This window comes from Silene latifolia, chromosome X, assembly GCF_048544455.1.
Source record: "Silene latifolia isolate original U9 population chromosome X, ASM4854445v1, whole genome shotgun sequence".
Classification (NCBI taxonomy): Eukaryota; Viridiplantae; Streptophyta; class Magnoliopsida; order Caryophyllales; family Caryophyllaceae; genus Silene; species Silene latifolia.
Genome location: NC_133537.1, coordinates 336,596,412 through 336,617,085, shown reverse-complemented (window position 1 = coordinate 336,617,085; position 20,674 = coordinate 336,596,412). Strand labels below are relative to the sequence as shown.

At 34.0% G+C, this 20,674-nt stretch overlaps 2 protein-coding genes across 3 annotated transcripts; both read right to left on the bottom strand.

Annotated features, from left to right (window-relative positions):
• Positions 1-1,415: 1,415 nt before the first annotated feature.
• Positions 1,416-2,885, bottom strand: LOC141619067 (2-hydroxyisoflavanone dehydratase-like). The gene has a single exon (XM_074436098.1). The coding sequence runs from the start codon at positions 2,711-2,713 to the stop codon at positions 1,781-1,783; it is 933 nt and encodes a 310-aa protein (XP_074292199.1). The 5' UTR covers positions 2,714-2,885; the 3' UTR covers positions 1,416-1,780.
• A 5,483-nt stretch (positions 2,886-8,368) lies between these two features.
• LOC141619075 (protein phosphatase 2C 70) lies at positions 8,369-16,011 on the bottom strand. 2 transcript variants are annotated; one of them, XM_074436107.1, is made up of 13 exons: positions 15,699-16,011; positions 14,467-14,656; positions 13,652-13,843; positions 13,391-13,566; positions 13,133-13,291; positions 12,188-12,331; positions 12,046-12,107; positions 11,589-11,724; positions 10,548-10,642; positions 9,631-9,746; positions 9,378-9,507; positions 8,666-8,720; positions 8,369-8,572 (listed from the first exon to the last, which is right to left on the bottom strand). In XM_074436107.1, exons 1-13 carry the CDS (start codon positions 15,846-15,848, stop codon positions 8,414-8,416), a joined length of 1,764 nt encoding a protein of 587 aa, XP_074292208.1. In that variant the 5' UTR covers positions 15,849-16,011; the 3' UTR covers positions 8,369-8,413. The 2 variants fall into 2 exon arrangements, with proteins under 2 accessions (XP_074292208.1, XP_074292209.1); XM_074436108.1 differs by having other exon boundaries at positions 13,652-13,868; positions 15,699-15,930.
• Positions 16,012-20,674: the final 4,663 nt, after the last annotated feature.

The window sequence follows — 20,674 nt, the reverse complement described above, 5'->3', positions numbered from 1 at the left end:
TTTACCGGCAGGATGGTTTGATATTCACAAGTTATTAAGAATTTGTGATGTTTAGCATGTCTTGCTTCAGACGGTTGTTTTTCGCCTGAAATAAGACGGGCAACATGTTGTCATTTTATAATAAAATGTTATTTTTTTATAACATGTTGCCATTATTTTTCACAATCATTTTCAGGGTAAAAATTGACATCTCTAGTGATAATATTTTGTGGATTAAATGGTTACATTCTCTTAAAAAATGGTAACATTTTGTTGGTCTTATTTCAAACGGAAAAATAGTCCATTTAAAATAAGAATTTGTAATCTTCACCAGGATAAAAAATGAAGTAATTGGTTTAGACATGACTTATTGTCTGATGTTATAGTAGGGACTAGGGCTGCTGTTTGAAAAGTAGTTGGTTTCTATTGGTGAATTATCCGTCAAAGTTTTAGTCTCTTTTAAAATGGATATATTCGTTTTAAAATTAAAATACGTCAAATAGTATTCTACTTACATGGATCTGATAAGTTTTTTCCGCTAGTATTAAGCATTTTGCTTTTATCTTATCTAAGTAAATTTAAGATAATATTTTCGTTTTAAACAAGAATTTGTGGTTTAAAGTTATCTTGTCCATACCACTATTAACATGATTAACATTTTCAAGATAAGCCGTATTCAATTGAAACATCAACATTAAAATTTTGCAATAGTCTTTAGGATTGCTTGTCAAGTGGGATACCTTGAAAGAGACGAGAGAATAATACTTGTAATCCTCTTTACAAATTCTCATTCCTAACGGGCATATTCGTCGCAAACTTACAACGAATCAAGTATATTATTTATGTGGAGCAGATAAGATAAAAACAAAATACCTAAAAAATAGTATTGATTTTTTTTATCTTATCTATCCACATTAATAGTACTTAACCCGTCGTAAACTTGTGACGGATATTTCCGTTACAACTTACAAGGGAGACTTGCTGGTTTAGTAATGCAATTATGCAACGGTATATAAGTTTGGTGGGTGTCGGTCATAACACATGGTACTTTCACAAAAATACATTTATATAATACTTGTATACTCTGTCATTCATCATACGGAGTTGCACATTAATATACTTTCATTCCGTTTTAATTATTTGTTTAACTTTAATGATAATTCTACTTATAAAGAATAAAAAAACAAAGAATAAATGATGTTTAGTTTGATGGTTTTTATAAAATATGTATATAACAAATTTACTCTTTCTTTAATTGTGTAATTATAAGGAATAAAGAACTCGAGTTCATACGCTGCAAGAAAGTTCTCTTTTAAATTATTACTTCTATTAATCATTTATCTCACCAACCACTTGCATCATTAAAATATTCCGATATTAAATCCGGATTATAGAAATGAAATAGAAGTAAATGAAGAGAGCAAAAAATAGAGATATAAACAAAAACAATTCTTATATTAACATTTATCCTCAAAAAAAAAAAAAAAAGATGATTCTTCTTTATCTTTTTGTGCAAATAGTAAAAATACATTTCACAATATTGTATATGTAGAATCATATTACAATGTTACTCTCAATTAAAAAAAAAAAGTTTCAAGTAACATTAAACAAAAAAACAAAAAAAAATATTAACACTCTTGTAATAATAGAATGTCAACCAATTTACTCGAGAAATTCTTGCGTCCTCCTAGAGGATGTTCTCCTTATAATATTTAATTCCCATTTTGGTGCTCCTCCTTTGTGTGTAGGGAGGACGACGTCCTCCAGGAGGACCTCCAGGAGGACGCAAGAATTTCTCAATTTACTCATTGAGAAAATCAGCAAGACGTTGGAACAAAAGCTTAGAATTTTGAGCATCCGGATCAACAATATGATACACATGATTTTCATCTTCTTGTACATACAATTCCAACTTTCCATTGTATCCACTCGCTTTAATCGCGTTGTAGTACCTTATCTCGCTTTCTCTCATTTCATCTTTACCCGCCACAAGAACTAAAAACCTGGAGCATCCGAGCCTGCTGAGGCTCGGAGCTCCAGGACTCATAGGATTAATCATAGGACAATTTGAGCCCCCGGGCGCGTTCGGGTAGATAAATTCCCACATCTTGTGGGCCACCTCTAGCTTAGCAGAGCGCTCGTCTAAAATATACGGATGGGATAGAAAAGCTCCTCGGATCTTAACTCGATTGAGTGAATTTAAAGGTTCCGAACCTGCTCGTATGGCTAAGTTATGGACTATATTGCCTCCAGCATTATCCCCGCCAATAAAGAGCGAATCAAGATCTCCATGGTGGGCTAACCATGGGTCAAATCCCGGGTTTGAGCCCACCAACTTGAGGGCAGCCCAGCTGTCCTCGTACGCTGCAGGAAGAGGGTGTTCCGGGGCAAGACGATATTTGACTGATATGATTAAAACTCGAGCCATCGATGCTAAAATGTTTAAATATCGATGATAGACCATCGATTCAGGGGATCTTAGACAAAATGCACCACCATGGTAGTAAACTAAGACCGGTAACTTTTTATGAGAAACCGGGTTGGTGATTTTCGGAAGGTATAGTCTCGCAGATAGCGAAAAAAATTTGACGTCTTTCGATGAAACTCGGGTTTCAGGATCTTCTGCTGATGCAGGAACATTAATATCAGGAAAAAGTCTTTCGACGAAACCATCCTTGTATACACGGATGATACCCGGGAATTCGATTTTAACGTCTTGATTCATCGACTTCATTTTTTATTATCGGATTAATTGAGGAAGAAAATAGAAAATAAGTGTAGAATACATGGAAATTGAATTGAGAATTATATAACAAAGAATTGAAATAAGATGGCAGAAACGTGGAAGATTCATGCTCTACTTTATTAGGCAGAGAAAATTGACTACTGTAAGTACAAAATTGACTACTGTAAAACAAAAACACAAGTTAACTTTGTCTACCATGTATACAAAATAGCAACTTGACTTTAATAATTCGACCACAACGACAACGACAACTACATTACAGCATTATAGACCTGACAAAATCAACCCGACTCGATTGAGCCGACCTGAAAAAGTTGACCCGAGATCCGAAATCGACCCAAACTGCCGCACCAGAATGACACCTGAAGCCTGAATTAACCCGACCCGACTCGAAAATGACCCGAGCTTTCACGGACCCGTAACATACCCGACCTGAAACCACTCAACCTGAAAATGACCCGACAAAATATAACTCTAATTGACCCCAAAAGACTTGAAATGCCTTTTTCTTTCTTAATCATTGACCCGAAAATGACCTGACCCAAAATAATCCGACCCGCTTGACCCGAAATAGACCCGATTGACAAACCCGAAATAGACTCGGAATCCGAAATGACCCAGCCCGACCCGAGCTAACCCGAAATGGCCCGACCCAAATCCAACCCATTAACCCGACTTGTCAGGTCTATTTAGGCTCTGTTTGGCAAAACTACCGAAAAAGGAATCGAAACCCGAAAAAAGAATAAAACCGAAAAAGCTAATCAAAACACGAAAAGGAATCGATAAGGTTGAAAATTAGGAGATTGATAAGATGAATCGATTATATAAAAACTAAGTATAGATCAGCGAATCGCGGTTTTTGTAGATAGGCATATTAGAGAAAATAATAATTATACTAATATTATTTAACTCAATTTGACATTTTATTATACAATTTACTATTAATGATGTTTTGTATTAAGAGGTATAAAGAAATGATTGAACACTTCTAATCCGTATAAGATTTTTGGTTTCTTGAAACAACTTTGTTTTAAAAAATATTATTATTATAGCATTATATGAATTAATATCCACCAAAAGTGTAATATAACTGTTGATTAATGTCTTTAATAATACAACCAGATAAGATATGTGTTATAATATGGAGTATGTACTTATGTATATATGTTAAAATAAAAAAAATTATCCGAAATTTAAACGTTTTACATAGTATTAAGCAAAGATAGATAATACTCCCTCCATTCAACTCCACAAGGCCATTATCTCTTTTGCACACTATTCACAAGCGGACATTCAACTTCAATTTTCTCTCGATACATAAGTGAAAATATATTCATGTGAGATCTTATTTGATTCGTTTTTAAGAGTACATTAAAAATATCTAACTTTTATAATTTTTGCAAATACGTAACTAAAGATATTTGCCGAGTAAAAACCGCGTTGACAAACGTAATAAAGCATAATGGCCTTGTGGAGTTGAATGGAGGGAGTAAGTTAAAGTGTAAGGAAAAAAATAGGCTAAAATAGGTTAGAATTATAAATTTACTAAACTAAACAGTTAGGCCCAATTGTAGATATGACATAATTTAAGCCCAATTATAGAGTAGTTTTCATTTAGGCGGGAAAATATTGAAGGTTTCTTATTCTTTTAGTTTAAGGAGGATGTGTTTGGCAAACTAGCTGAAAAGGTAGTTGATTTTGGTAAAATGACGTAAAAGGATATGAAAATTATTTAATATTATTGAATAAAGGGGTACAAAATGGAAAATAAGTCATTTCAGGTACCTGATTTCTCAAATGCTACTTAAGGTAGCATTTCATTTCAGGCACCTTATTTGACCAAATAAGCTACTTGCCAAACACCTGCAAAAAAATCAGGTAGCTGAAATTTTGGTCAAATAAACTACTTTGGTCAAATAAGTTACCTGAAGTGTCGTGTCAAACGGAGCCTAACACTAGTGTCTAATTGCTCCCGCAAAACCCTTTTATTAATGTGAAAGAAGAAGAGTCAGGAATCTTAAGATGTTGCATTAAACATCGTTGTACTAGTAAAGTAATAGTTGACCTAGTCACATACTCCCTCCCAGTCGTTATAATGTTCCCCTTTGATATGGGCACGATACTTGAAGGAAAAGTATTAAAATATTAGTAAAAGAGTTGGGTGGGGTTGGTGGTAGGAGAGAGGAATGAATTATTAGTAGTTAAATAAGAATTGTGGGGCCAAAACATAAAGGAAAGTAATAAAATATGAGTAAAAGAGTTGTGTGGGGTTTGGTGATAGGAGAGAGAAATGAATAAAATAAGAGTAAAAGTTTCTAAAAATAGAAAGGGGAACATTACTTGAATAATCCGTTTTGGGAAAGAGGGAACATTATAGCGACGAAAAGTCGGACTCGTAAATCTTTATATGGATTACTCTTTAAATACGCTGTATCATGCCGTTCATGCCAAGTTGTAAGGATTCATACTTGGTAAGAAATTAATAACATTAGGTGAAGTCGACAACTGACAAGTCTTGGGTGAGACGGAGTTATACTACTATATAGGTGAGTTCACACGAAACCTTGAAACTCGTCTCCAAGTAATTAATTTTCATGTGGGACTTTAGAGTACCCCTCTTATCTGAACAGAAACATATTTGACTTCGACGTGATAGCAAATGTCGGAAATCACAGTTATGCTTAGATGACATTTCGCGGGTACCCTCTTATGGACCCGATAATTATACTATATAGTTTTAAATCACTAGCACCGTGTGATGGACCCGATTAAGGGATCTCAATGCAAATATTATATAGTTTGGGTTAAAATTAAATTATATAGAAGCTTGGTAATTTTCCTAAACATTTATAAGAGACTAAAACATGGTCAATTTCCTTAAAATAAAATAATTAATTAAGATGGTCAATTTCCTTAAAATAAAATAATTAATTAAGATGGTCAATTTCAAGGAGACTAAAAGAAAGAAGATGCTTAGTAATTTTCCTAAATATTTATAAAATACTAGAAGATGGTCAATTTCCTAAAAAAAAAATAATTAATTAGTATAAACATGCACACTTATGGTATTAATTATTATCATAATAAAATTATATATTAAATTTAAAATCTATGTAATTTTATTAAAGTTTATAGTTTATTAGATGTATAGAGATGTTAATTATTTAACATACAAAAATATAATACAAGTAGGTTATAAATAATTCAAGTTAGATTATTCCATAATATATAATATTGCATAATTTTTTCGATTTGATTTAATGCATATATGTAATATATTTATATAAATATATAATCTTTCTTAAAATTGTATGCCTAAGTAGTAAAAATAATTTCGTCAGTAAAAAAAAGAATTGTAGTAACATTGGATATAGTTATATGATAGTAATCACTCATTTGAATAGTAAAAGTAACAATATTATCAGCGAGATTAGTGAAAGTGGTAGAAACAATAACGAGAGTAGTGAAATAATCAATATTAATGCGGTAATAGTGAAAGTAACAATAATTACGGCGGAAATATTGAAATTATCAATATTAATGCGGCAGTAGTGACAGTAACAATAATTACGGCAGGAGTAGTGAAAGTAACAATGATTATGGGCAAGTAGTGAAATGTTATTACTATTGTTTCATTAATAAGAGTAAAATATTAATAGTAGGAGTAGTGAATTTGTCTCAAAATTTATTTCATCGTAATTTTAGAATGTCATAGAAAAATATATTAATGATAAATTTATGGGTTATGCAACTTTAAGTAATTTTATTTAATGAAAAAAAAAATTAATGGTAAGTAGAGGTAGCCCGGGCGAAGCCGGGCACCAATACTAGTCTGAAGAGAAACTCGGGTACTCTAAAGTGACATTTCACTTTAGAGTACCCTCTTATCTGAAGAGAAACTCGGGTTCTTGTATAATCTTCAACGAATTTTTTTGGTGGTTTAAGAGTGACGATCGTGCTGGAGACGTCTTATACTTTTTGAAAGCGCCTGTATGTGGTTACTGGTTACCCATCTGCATTGTCAAGCAGCATCGAGGTAACCATTTTATCACTAGGAGCCTTGAATGTTGTTTATTATACTTTTTTTTTGTTGACAATAAGGGGGGAGAGTTGGTCCAAGACCTGACCGATGACTGAAAATGAAAATTAATCAAACCTAAAAGTTTCGGTCTTGGGTCCGGATTTAAATTAACCATGTCTTGGACTGAACCGGACCGAAAACCGCAAGTTAAAAAAAATGAGAACCGAGGACCGGAAATAAATGAATTCAGTCCATATCAAATAGTCCAGTTCGGTATTTTTTTTCCGGCACGGACCCCTAAGCTTGCTTCCCTTAGTGAACATATATGTTCACAATCAGCTGAATCAAGCCATTCAAATGCAATAATCACAACCAATTATATACGTCCCAAGTCCTAACAACTCTTGCTATGTCGGCCGATTTGCATGTGCACAGTACAGCAGTACAGGAGTTCACAATCAGGCCACACAGATGCAATAATCACAACCAATTATGTAATTTATATAACCTCCTAGCAAATCTTATTGTGTCGGCTCTTAATAAGTTACTCCCTCCGTCCCAGTCATTTGTTGTCTTTTGGTTTTGGCACAAAGACCAAGGAAAGGGGAGGAGGCCAATTACCAAATGACAAGTGGAATAAATTGAGTTTGAATGATCAAATTACTCATCAAATTCATTCTTAAAATAGAAAGGACAACAAATGACTGAGACACCCAAAAATGGAAAAGGACAACAAATGACCGGGACAGAGGGAGTATAACACAAAGAAAGATCCTTCTGTGGGGTTAAGAGCTTGCGGTGCGAATTCAATACATGAATACTTTCGTATTCTTATGGTACTTTGTACCATATTACTCGATAATTTTTCAGATATTGAAGATTAAATGATTGAACAATTAATAAAAATGATAACAAAAGATTACACATCATGATTACCGACATCTGTTCAAAGGTTCAAACTCGACATACTCAAAATAGACAATCAATAACATCAGAGGTAGCATAGTAGTAGTATGACATTAATAGGTGATACACTCAACATGTATTGGGTTATCTAGAGCTACAATGTTTTTCCAGCTAGTCTGGTTCGGAACAGACCTTATATGTGAGACCAATCCAAATCCTAATATCTGAATAGAATATAGATAGAATGATAGATTGGTTTCACATGTAAGGCCGCCTCAAATAAATTCCTCACCAGTAAATCAGAGTACCCCGTGAAAATGACAACTCCATACAAATTAACAATAACACAATAAACTCGATTTTTTTTTTTTTTGTCTTACAGGTAGCAAGTAGAAGAAAAAGGCCAGGCAACTCATGACTAAGATATATACAGTAGTTTGTAGTATTCACACCTGACTGCCTTCTTGACCTGAATTTGCTCGACGAAGGCTCAGTCGCACGTCTCATGACCAGCTTCCAAAAGACACGCATCCCCATCTGACAATCATGCTTCGTTTCTCGGACCTGGGTTTCCACTTTCTAGTTTCTAGTTCTAGATGACCAAAATCACGGACCTTAAAGAAGTTTGAAGTTATCTGGCGCCCTGGTAGGCTGGAGCTCAGCCATAATATAACACTGACAGTAGGTACAGATCAACCGGATAGATACCAAGATCTCGAGAAGACAATATCACCTCTATCGAAGCCTATAATATTACATAATCAAGCATCATATTTACACAAGATTCTGAGAGCTGTGTCAAAGTCTATATACATTATCGAGGTGTTATCCTTCGTGCGCAGAACTCGAGCTTCATTTAATAAATAATTAGCTATCTTCTCTGCTGAATCCTTTGTATCTGTAGAATATCTCTCCTTTGCCTGCGACCACAACAAAACTTTGTTGTGATTATAATAATAACCCTATGTGTGGACAATATGATTAGCATGCATGATGCATGGTCGATAAATTACCTGAAGAATAAGCTGAAAGGCCTTCTTTACACTTATGACATCCCATAAACCATCACTGCATGCCAAGAGTATCAAAAGTTTAAATCGCTAGGCAGAGTAGCGTACATCTGTACATTAGACCTAGTAGATAACTCCATGAATAATTTAACTAAGATACCTACATTACTTCGACAATTCCTTTTCGCAGCGTGTTGGGTGTTTAAAATCGGACACATCAGTTCAATACTCCATTTTGGGCAAAAAATGATAGATATTCACAAAATAGCCATGTCTTATACTACAACACCGTGTCCATCTGACAATTGTAGCAAAACCGCAGTAATATAGGAAGATGCAGCACTGACACGGGTAATTTTCCCACAAGATAATGACCCATGCTTGAATGAATAGATAGGACAAATAAACATAATGATTTGAAAAACTTTCTAGATAAACTTGAAGTTACAAAAAAAGACATAAGATAATGACCCATGCTTGAATTAATGGATAGGACAAATAAACATAATGATTTGAAAAAGTTTCTAGATAAACTTGAAGTTACAAAAAAAAAAGACGAGAGCTTTGTTAAATAAGCATTTTTGAATGGGAAAAAAAAAAAGAATCTGATAGTGGGATTGGTATTCCACATGTATATTCCGAGTAAAGGCATAGGCAACAAAAGATGTCGGATGACAGACTCTACCCTTCCAGATTAAGCGCAGAATAAACTCACCTCGCCAACAGCGCAAAGGCTTCACTTGCTTGACTGATTCGCACTACTTGACTAATGTAAGGCTTTGCGCTAAACCGGCCATCCTGCTCCTTTAAAAATTTGTCCCCCAACATTCTACCAAGATTTAGGCCTGAATGCACATCCAGGTATATTGTTTTAGTTCTATTGTTGGTTCTGAAAAATGCTGATGTTCAGAATGTTGACAACGACAAAAATATCAATGGACCAGAAAAGATATAAAAGACAACAGTACCACAAAGACGTGTATCCCCATCCTTTAATGGCTCTCCAGTTTCATTGATACGCTGCCTCTCAGAATCGCTAGTTATTCTATGATCTTCACTCATCTTTATCTGGTTTCCATCAAAGCTGCCAAAATGTTCAAGATATATAAGATAAGGCTAAATTATTTTATACATGAACAATGTGATTTTTGCCATCAGCATTATGATTACAGAACATAAAATAGTTACTTTGTACTCCTGTAGTTTTTAGCTGTGATAAAGGCAGACCATTAAGACTATACTTTATATTATGCTCTTTTTCTTCCCATAAAATGCCGCTGGGAAAAGTTAAAAACAGTGAAAACAGAATATATGACACCTTTATTTGTATATCTTTCATCTGTTTCTATTTCTTTCATTCTTACAAGGTCTTTCTTTCACTCAAACAGAGAGGTTTGACCTTCAGCAAATGTGTTACACGACAAGCCATCACAAGTATTCTAACTTGGTTCTACAAATTTAAGTATGACTATTGCTTATAATCAATCCATGCGGGCTTTTAAGGTGTACGAGTTTTTGAAGGTACGTAATTATTCTATAATTCTTAATTCTCCATCATGTTTTACAAAAATCACATACCAGGTATAATTTTACAGCTAAGATGGTCTAACCATTACACATGCACTGCTCATCTGATGTAACAAAGTATTTACCATTATCAGTTTTTTTCAGAACAATGTCATAAAGTGCAAAACTAGTAATCTAGTTCTATTAGGTATAAATAAACATAAACTTCGCATCCGCACACGGGAGTAAACTTGAAAATTAATTATCACAGGCAGAATGAGTAATAGAAAACGAGGTCAATGACAGATAACCGAATGGGGCAGTTTTCAAAACATAAATTAGATATTAAGCACACTTCATAAACTGTGTATGCACGTACTTCAAGATACAGGCGGAGTCTCCAACATTGGCGCATTGAGCAAAGAAACTTTCATCGCCATCAGCCCAAACAAGAAGCACTGTTGCGGTACAACCCTAAACACAAACATCTATGAGCAAATAAACTCAAATATGCGTTTTCGTTTGACAGTAGAAAGTCTTGCATAATGGAAAAGTTTTCGAAAATAAAGCATTGTGAACAGAGCTCAAAATCTAAATTACAGACTGAAAGGAAATCATATTGCGCCATTGGCGGCAAGATAAATGCACACCACCGAGGTTATTTCAGTAAATTAATTATTAGTTCTGTTTCCTCTTTAATGTGTTGTTTTCAATTTCTAATAATGAAAAGAGATTAACCGTCGTATAAGAAACGTTCTAACTGAAATCTTATAAATCAAATCTTAGCAAAACTTATCAGGAAGGATAAGGGCATTACACCATCTGCAGTTCAAGCCTCGATATTAATGACAATTACAGTTGGAAGCTTGAGACTAGTATAATTGTTCCCCTTCCCAAGGTCCTTAGTCATGTAGATGACGGTTTGGAATATTTATTAAAGCTAAGGTTTAAAGCTACTGAATCAGGAAAATCAAATACATCAGTCCCATATACAGTATATGATTACTTGATTAGAATGATATGATAGGCATATGATGATATGAGTCATAGTGATTGGTGGTTCTACAATTTTTACTTCACACTATTTAATATTCAAATACACTACCCCTTTCTCTACATGAAGGGATTTGGGTGGAAAGGGAAGAAAGGGAGAGGACAGGACAATTTCCCTTCCTTGGATAGCAAGTCAGGTTGCAGGGAAATAAAGGGACCCCCTTCCCCTCTTAACAAGCAAATTCGGTCAGAATATAGTAAGGTTTGGGACAGAAAACACCATGCTCTAATTGAAATGCTTTCTTAGATTCCTTCAGAAAACCAAAGAATAAAAATTTAGCTTCCAGGAAGTCTATATATAAATAACTTGAGTCAACTGGTAAACAGATGGAGCATGGTTTTTGTAGACAAGTATAGAAAGTAGAACCTCATAATAGTTATTTAGGCATGCTTCTGTCTGTTGGAATGCATTTCTAAGAACATCTGCAGCATCCTGCTGAGATAAAACCTTCTCCTTCTTCGAAGAATCAGATAAAATAGTTGCAATTGTCTCTGGAAGAATCCTGAAACCACATCATTGCAGGCTTGAGTAATTAAATTATACTATCAAACCAAGGTACAACAATAAAATCCAAATAAGTATGCAATAGAGAATTAGAAGCACATTAGCACCAAATTAGATCGGCTTGAGCGCTAGCTCGTGGAAAGCTGAGATCAAGCACTCCACACTATCCAAAGAGGATCATCATTTATTCAGATATAAAATAAATTACTACAAAAGTATATAATCAAATGTGTAATGTTCAAGGCTGCAGTAGATGTCTGTCTAATGCCGTGCCGTCTAATTTTATAAACAACGAAATATCATGATTATGATTACTAACCTACTCACTGACTTAGCTGCGAGATCTCCACCATGTCCATCGCAGATCCCGAAAACTCCAAACTGTTAACAGCAGAGTTTGAATTACACCATTTATGACCACCATGCAAAGATACCCTCTTGAGTTTCAACTTCTTACTAACCTGATCTGCCCCAGGCAACGGCCACTGGTGAAAGGTGACATCTTCCATAGGGAGCTTTTTTCCTCCGCGTCGCATAGACATTGGATCTGAAGCAATGCCTACTCCTAATGGAATCTTTAATTCAGTCAGGGACGTAATATGAACCTGCCACAGAGAAATGTATGCTACAGAATAAACCAGGGCGATCACAAACCATTAAACCTCATGCAAGCTAGTGTCAGGTATTGAATAGCATACTACTTATCTACTTAAACCATCTAAAGTGGGTCACCATAACTTTATAAAGGAGAATCTGAGTACCATTTATAAGTTGTGAAATGAAGCTGCTAAGTAGAAAAAATGGGTTGCACAAATATACTAGGAGCAGAATGTGGAGCCAGCAAAAGTTGGCCGACCTCTTCTGAAACATCACACTTTTTTCGGTTCAAACTTCCAAAAGGTAAATATAGCTGGCTCATTAGGTGCGCTCTATTTGAGGGTTTCCACTAATTATGCTACTTAACATATGCAAACAATCACCATTACACCAAAATGGAAAGTGTTTATTGTCAATTATGAAGTACCCAAGGCAGTAAGCACTCAGTTTACTATTAGCACATGATAAACTGACCATGTTCTATTTCAACTCAGTGATCTGGCTGGCGCCTCACTATTTCAACTGTGATCCAAACATTATTTACATTTTGTATTCCATGCGCAATTGAGCCAAACATTATTTACATTTTGGCTTTGAGATAAAATTAAATAAATCAAAGTGGTTGATCGTATTCAGTTTAGGGTCATTTGGAAACAACTTCTTTATAATTCAAGAAAGGGTGCATACATCTGATACATCCACCCAAGAGTCCAAGACCCCCAACCCCGCTTGGTAGGAGCTTCTTTGAAGGATTTAAGGTTACGATGTTGATAATGATAATGATGATTGTAAGTGATTAGAAAACTTACATTTACTTTGGAAGTGGTTCCAAGAGTAATTACATCACCATCAACAAGCTCCTTTGGCTCACCCCAAGTTCTGCTCCCTGAATCAGGATGACTAATAGCCTTAGAATTCACAAGAGTCCCATTAAGACTACCCATGTCTACTAGTTCCCATTTCCGCTTCTGAAAGGGAAACAAAAGAAGTGCTATATGTCAGAAACTAATGAAAGCACCAAAGTATTGTTTAAACATAAGAACCTGCAAGATTCTTTAGAAAATTACATTGGGATTCCAGTTTATCATAGCATGTTTTCCAGAAATTTCTGAATCATTTAGTATCAAATTACTCGGTGGGACCCTTCCAAGAGTCAATGGAAGTTTAGAAGCATCTGTAGACCGCAACGAATAACAAAGCCCACACGCAGGACCAGTAATAACTTCCAAAGAGAGGCAGCTTCCTGCACATCTAACAAGAAAATGCAGTGACATGCTTGACATTTTTAATATAAGGCCACACTTTTAGTTGAAAAGTAAGCCAAGTACCTTGATCAGGAAAATCACCGGAAATCTTTTTCATAAGTTTAGCGCGCTTAAATCTTGGATCATAATTAATGTCTTCTTTTGTATTGTGTTGCTGCTCTTCGTCAAAATGGGCGGTCAACAAAGGTCGCCTCACTGTTTGACCAATAAAAATGTCTTCGGATTCCTCACAGATGTCTAGAACTAGACTATCTCCTGGAAAATGGAAAATAAGAAAGAACTAAAACTGTATAAGGATCATAGATTACAGATCAGAAAATCTTGATTTAAAGACAAAAGAAAAAAGATTTATAACCCAATACAATAAACCCTAATTGAGGCTTTGTGCTTTTCATATAATTGAACTCACTCCACCTGTCTTTTGAAATAAGCCTTAGTGTATGTACCAACAACAACAACATCAGAGCCTTAGTGTATGTACCAAAATGACAAAATAAATTTCAAATTCAGATTAAAATAATAATATATATACACCAGTGAATAAAGATCTCCCTAGGCAGATGAACGGCATGAGCTTAGCGATGTACAGAGAGAACATAAAAGTCACCCTTGTTAATTACAGTAATCAATTAAAAGGTAGTAAACATCCTTGATCCTCCATCCAAGTTATGTTGTTGATTGTCCTAATATAATGATCCCCTTTCTAGATCTAGTAAAATAAAATAATGAACATCCCGTATTGCCAGAGTTAGGTAAACATTAATATTTTCAATTATATTGTCCTTCTTTCCTTTTATCAGTAAAAGGATAATGATGCTACTTAAGTTGCCCAAATGAACGAAGACATCGACAGAGAGAATATGGAAACAGTAGCTTACCTTGGGTCGGCTGAGGTGGAAGAGGAGGAAGCCTCTGAATAGGAATAACGTCATGCGTTTCTGGTGAATCAAAATGCTCCTCAGTATGAACATTAGATGCCTCGGGACCAAAAACAATCCCTGGTTCATTTATATGACTTGGGAGCAGATAATAATCTTCCGTTAAAAGTGGTCTCTCTATATCATCAGCCTGCATACGACAACGCATGTCAACAACGCCAATGAGCAGCAGAGGTAATTCAAATGCATCAATATTTTTGAGTCATAGGCAATATATACACGACCTTGCCATTTAAACAACTTCCTTTGTCTCAGTCAATTGTTTACCTTACTATTTTTTACGAGCGGTATTTTAATCAAAGATAAACAAATGATGGGAACAGATGGAGTATAAGTTATCTTTCCCAAGTGTGATTCCATTCACTGAAATGGCACGGGAAAGGATTTCATACTACTGCATTCTGATGCCGCTCTATATGTCTATATCTAAACTAAAATACGGTCAATTTTACGACACTATTCTATTTCTAAAATAGTAAAAGTAAAATCAGAGAATTTCATTCAGTCAACAACAAAAACATCTCCACAAACAGCGAAAGGCATCCAACATTTTCGCTACCAGTGACTAAGAAATGTAATTTGCATCCACATCAGACAAAGATAATACAAAACATTGTCTGGCAATGTATCAGCAGCTAAAAACACGATTATGACAAATGCATAGCTCTTCTCCCAACAAAACAATTACACATTGACAAGAAGCTCAGCGATCAATAACAAGTCGACAACTACATAACACTTCCTAAATGCATAGTTCTTATCATGCAATTATGCATTGACAAGAAGCTCAGCGGTCAATAACGAGTCGACAACTACATAACGCTTCCATACTTGCTTAAAAAGGCATTATACAAACCGTAGATTACAAAAGTATCGCCATATGCAAGTAATTAACAATACGAAGGTCAAGCAAATCACTAATCCCTAGAAATGAGCTATTGATTGATCATTCTAATTCAACAACAACATAATCATCATCTACGCAACTATCAAACATAAAAATACCGAAATCGCAACACTCGAAACACAATAAATCAAATCAATCAAACATTATAACACAAAAAAAATCAAATCAAACACAAAAAACGAACACGAATCAAAATAATCAATCTCATTTCCGCATCGATCAATAAATAACAAAAAAAAAACTAAAAATGAACAAAAAAATGGACCTTGAAGGAGAGAGGGCGATGGAAGGAGCGAGAGAGAAGACGCCATGGTTTGAAGAAAGCGAGGAAGAAGAAGAGGATGAGAAGGAGCATAATAATAATGAAGATTGTGATTCCGATGAATGTAATGCTGGTTTCTACCATCGCCATCATCGCCGAAGGAGATGTGCGAGGATAGAGATTTTACAGAAACAGAAATTGTTAGATGAGGAAATTCAACTCGTCTCCCCTGGTTGGGAGGTCAGGGACGGTTATGCCTATTTTTGTTTCTGCATTTTGGTAGGTTAGTTCGGTCGTGTCGGGTTCGCGTTTATGTGTCTAAAATGATTCTATGATGTTTTAAATTCGGACATAAATTCGAATATCTAAACGGGTCATAGACTCATGGAGGATGAGTTGATGACCCAAAACAATTGGTCTAGTTTAACCATTTCATTTAAACTTAAACCCATTTACTTTGTACACAATTAGAATTTTTAATTTGGATTGAAAAAAATTAAGAGGATGAATTATTAGAAATACAATAAGACGGAATTGAAAAACTAAGTTTTGAATTTTTCATCTACTTATCTTCTAACTCCGTTAATTCAACCATGTAATATATTTATCTATAGAACTATCTAACCCATTTTAAGATAACTCATTCAACACGTAAATGATAATGAAAAGTAATTAGATATGAAATTTGTAGACACGTAAACACGAATAAGGCAATGTGCAATGCAACTATGCAAGGCCTCTCATATACTTTATGTTTACGAAGTATTCATGTGGGTGGATCAACTCAGGTAAATCATGTAAAATACTCAGTATAATACTCCCTCCCAGTTACTATATTGTTCCCATTTGATATGGGCACAATACTTAAGGAAAAATATTAAAATAGGAGTAAAAGAGTTGTGTGGGGTTGGTGATAGGAGAGAGATGAATTATTAGTAGTTAAATAAAGAATTGTGGGGCCAAAACATAAAGGAAAGTAATAAAATAGGAGTAAAAGAGTTGTGTGGGGTTTGGTGATATGGGAGAGGAATGAATAAAATAAGAGTAAAAGTTTCTAAAAATAGAAAGGGGAACATTAGTTGAATAATCCGTTTTGGGAAAGAGGGAACATTATAGTGACTGGGAGGGAGTACATTTTATATTTTACATTAGAAAAAAACGATTTATAATAATTCGGTACAACTTAAGAGCATCCGCAACAACAAAAACTTTTTGTTGTTTTTTGTGGATCCTCAACCCATCCATCTCATCTTATCATAAGATGATTTTTTTTGCGAAAACTTTACACAACAACAATTAATGTTAAATTGGTCTTTACCTCTATAGCTGTTCATGGGCCATCCCTCCCATTAGGCCCACCCGTCCAGCCCGCTTATTACGTGGGCTTGGACAAGTATTTTTTACCCGAAAAATTAAGAGGGCGGGCCAAGCCCAGCCCGCCAAGTTAAATGGGCGGGTATGGACAACAAGAAAATCCCGTGGGCCGGCCCATTAGGCCCGTTTACTATTTAAATCCTTTACTTTTACTCTTAAAAAAAGACATTTTCAAAGAAAATTGTATCAATTTTATATGGATGTGGAACACTAAAATAATACGTAAACTATAAAGGTTAAAATATAACGAAAATATTTATATATTGGGTACCCTTATATATTTTAACTAATAAAACATCTAAATTAAAGTTTCGTGTTACGGCTCATTAGCCCATGGGCCGTCCGACTTTTGAGTGAAGGGCGGGCAAGGGCAAAGATAATTGGCCCATAATTAAGGCCCGACCCGCCCACTAAGGTCTTAAAGGGCAACTTTTTCTTTCGCAGCCTGACCCATGTCCGGCCCAAGCCCGCATTTGAACAGCTCTATAATTACCTCCACTCAACAACAATATCACATTTAAAAAATTAAAAAAAATACTTACCAACACCTACAATTCTCATTGTCAAACTCATCACATTTGGATGAGAGTGACAAAAAGTCATTTTTAGATTAATACTTTTTGTTGTTGTATGGTGATGAGCGTAAAAATATCATGTTTAGGCATAGATCTTTTTGTTGTTGTAGATGGTCTAATCGTCTAATAATCTTCCCTTAATCATTTCTCAAATTAAATTAATTAATCAATACTAGTCTTAAACCCGTGCAAATTGCACGGGTTTGCTATTTAGTTTGCTTTTTCAAAATTAGTTATTATAAGAAAACTAAAAAATAATTAAACCGTATTCAATATGGCTTTTTGCTGTTACGTATTCAATATTGTTTTTATATTAAAACTGCATCAAATGTACAAAACTCATATTATTAAAATCGGATATCGCTTCATATACTTATAAAGTTGTGAGAAAGTTGTAGTGTATATTTTTGCTGAGCCCTACCATCTATAAGCTTATGAAAATATACATTTTGGGTTCCATACGATAATCTGAACATAGGTTGATATACATTATCACCCAACAATAATTAATATAGTACAGAGTATTGTTTTTCGGTTCGGTCATGTACTTTGCAATTCGCATATATGGTGTAAGATGGTCGTATAAGTTCCTTGCAAAATTAAGGTAAGCCTTTTTTAAGGCGACGGTATCCATATTATCCAGACAAATGGTAACATAGGGAAAAAGTGGTTATTTAAGAAAAGGTGGAAAAGTTAGGGGTAAAGTAGGAAAGTTTGGTTGGGGCCACATGGGTTTAGGTGGATTAAATAGGTAGTTGGTGAGTGGGTGAGTGGATGGTAAAGTTGTAAATAGGTAGTGGATGTAAGGGTAATTTAGTCATTTTTCATGCCAAATATGGTATGTTACCATTGGTGTGGTTCATCCATTTTAGGTAAGTGTTACCATCTGTCTGGATCGGAGGGAGTATTTAATTGCACGGGTATGTAATAAAAAGACAATGCAAACTAATCATCTATCCTCATGCCACATCAACATTTTCAATTATTTACACAACCCACCTCCACATTACCAAGTCATTTATTAGCAAAAAAAAAAACAATTAAAAAAAGCATTATATAACACCATTAAACTCTTATTTGAGAAAACAAAAATAAGTAAATGTTTAAATAATTTGTAGCATTAAATACAAACTAAAACACCACAAATTTTAAAATTTGTCTTTCACAAAAAATTTAGAGAGACGGTCTCAATATCGTTATTGAGAGACCTCTCACATGATGGGTGGGGGGTTATTTAATTTTTGTTTTCTATGTTATGTCTTCCACTAATTTAGTGGAAGACGTTCTCTCATGAGACCTACTGTTTTTGGATTTTATTGTGAAATAAGTTATCCCGCAAAAAAAAATCACATTATATCACTATAATTTTATTGTGTTTGTAAATGTTATCATCTCTTACTAACTTTAGGACCCGTGTAAAATGGCACGGGCATATAAATTGAACATATAAAAAAGCTTTTAATATTTTGTTGTTACTACGACATATTAATTTAATTGTGCAATATTATGTTGATAATTGTACCCGTTAATTTAAATGAATAGGATACAGATAAAAAGAACTTGAAAAATAAAATAAGATATTTTTTTTCATATAACGTACTTCAAATATTATATACTCAAAAATGCCAACATGTTTGACACTAATGAGGGTACAATCATGCGTAACTTAAACAATTAATCTCAAAGACACCCGTGATTTTCACGGGTGCAAAAGCTAGTTGTTATTAAGAAAAGTATCAAAAAAATGTGATTAATATTAAAAAGCCTTCAAATATTTTAATCAATTTGATAAAGAGGATATAAGCCATATTTAATAAAGAGGACAGTTTTAAACCCGTGCAATTTACATGGGTATGCTATTTGAAATTTTGTAATTTAAAAAACATAAATATTTAAGATAAATTACTACTTTAATTATCTTTTTGATTTTAAAGCTAAATCGGTAAAATATCTCTAGTATTTCTAATTTGTAATAAAACAACTGCTGCTATTCCTACTAAGGCATATGATAATAAGTTAAGTAGGGAAATATTTTCAATATTATATCACTAATTATGGAAAATATGAGTTTCAACTCTAATTTATCATGATATATTCTCAACAAACTTTCCCTAATTAGTTTATTATCATGTATTCTACTTGTCTCATGGTAAATATGAATTTCAACTCTCCAGTTCCCTTTTACCTATTTCTTCTCCCAAGAATTATTATATCATATATTCTAGTGGACTTAGTTTTTATGTTGACGGAGCCCGTAAACCCACAGCTATATCATTTGACCCAAAATACCACAACTAAGAAATCTACCTCATGTCATATATATATATAATCACTCTCATTAACCCTCACTCCTCAATACTATACTCAATTCCACCTCCGCCGTCATCTCATAGAATTTACCATATTCAATATCCACTCATCATCTTGATTTACACTACTCTCCATCCCTCCCTCCCTCATTCTTTGTAGTTGCTCATTCTTTGTAGTTGCTTCTCTTAATCTCCATACATTAAGATAAGATTAAGATTATATTAGTATTTCTGCTAAACCATTTTTTTCAAAGAAGGGAGTCTTTTTGTATCACTATTTTGTACGATTTCACTCTTCTTCTTTTTTCGATTTTGCAATTTATTTACGTTTTAAAATGTTTTGAACCTTTTTTTTATAGATTATATATGTGCATATTCGTTCTTAAGATTTTCAAGTTTGTAGATCTAGTGAATAATTGTGATTGATAATGTCAATGTTTTTTATTTCCGTTTTTTTATTCGTCTTTTTTTTTTTTCCATTTTATAAATCATTTTGGTGTTTTTCCTTATATTAATAAGAGTTGTAACTATTAAAAGCATTCCTTTATTATATTTTTATTTCCTACAGAGCACATACTGAGTATAAATATAAATGTTGAAATTGTGCATATTTAATTTTTAATATTCAGTATACTCCGTATTTAGTAGTGTAAATCAAGATGCACAATTCGTTGTGACAACAGTCATGAAATAAAATTGACAAATTAATTAATTGAAATAA

Coding starts and splice junctions, on each gene's coding strand:
- LOC141619067 (XM_074436098.1), bottom strand. CDS start 2,713: ATGAAGTCGATGAATCAAGACGTTAAAATCGAATTCCCGGGTATCATC.
- LOC141619075 (XM_074436107.1), bottom strand. CDS start 15,848: ATGATGGCGATGGTAGAAACCAGCATTACATTCATCGGAATCACAATC. Junction 9,747..10,547: donor GACTCCGCCTGTATCTTGAA/GTACGTGCATAC, acceptor ACATTTTGGCAG/CTTTGATGGAAACCAGATAA. Junction 8,721..9,377: donor GCCTTTGCGCTGTTGGCGAG/GTGAGTTTATTC, acceptor CTTGGCATGCAG/TGATGGTTTATGGGATGTCA.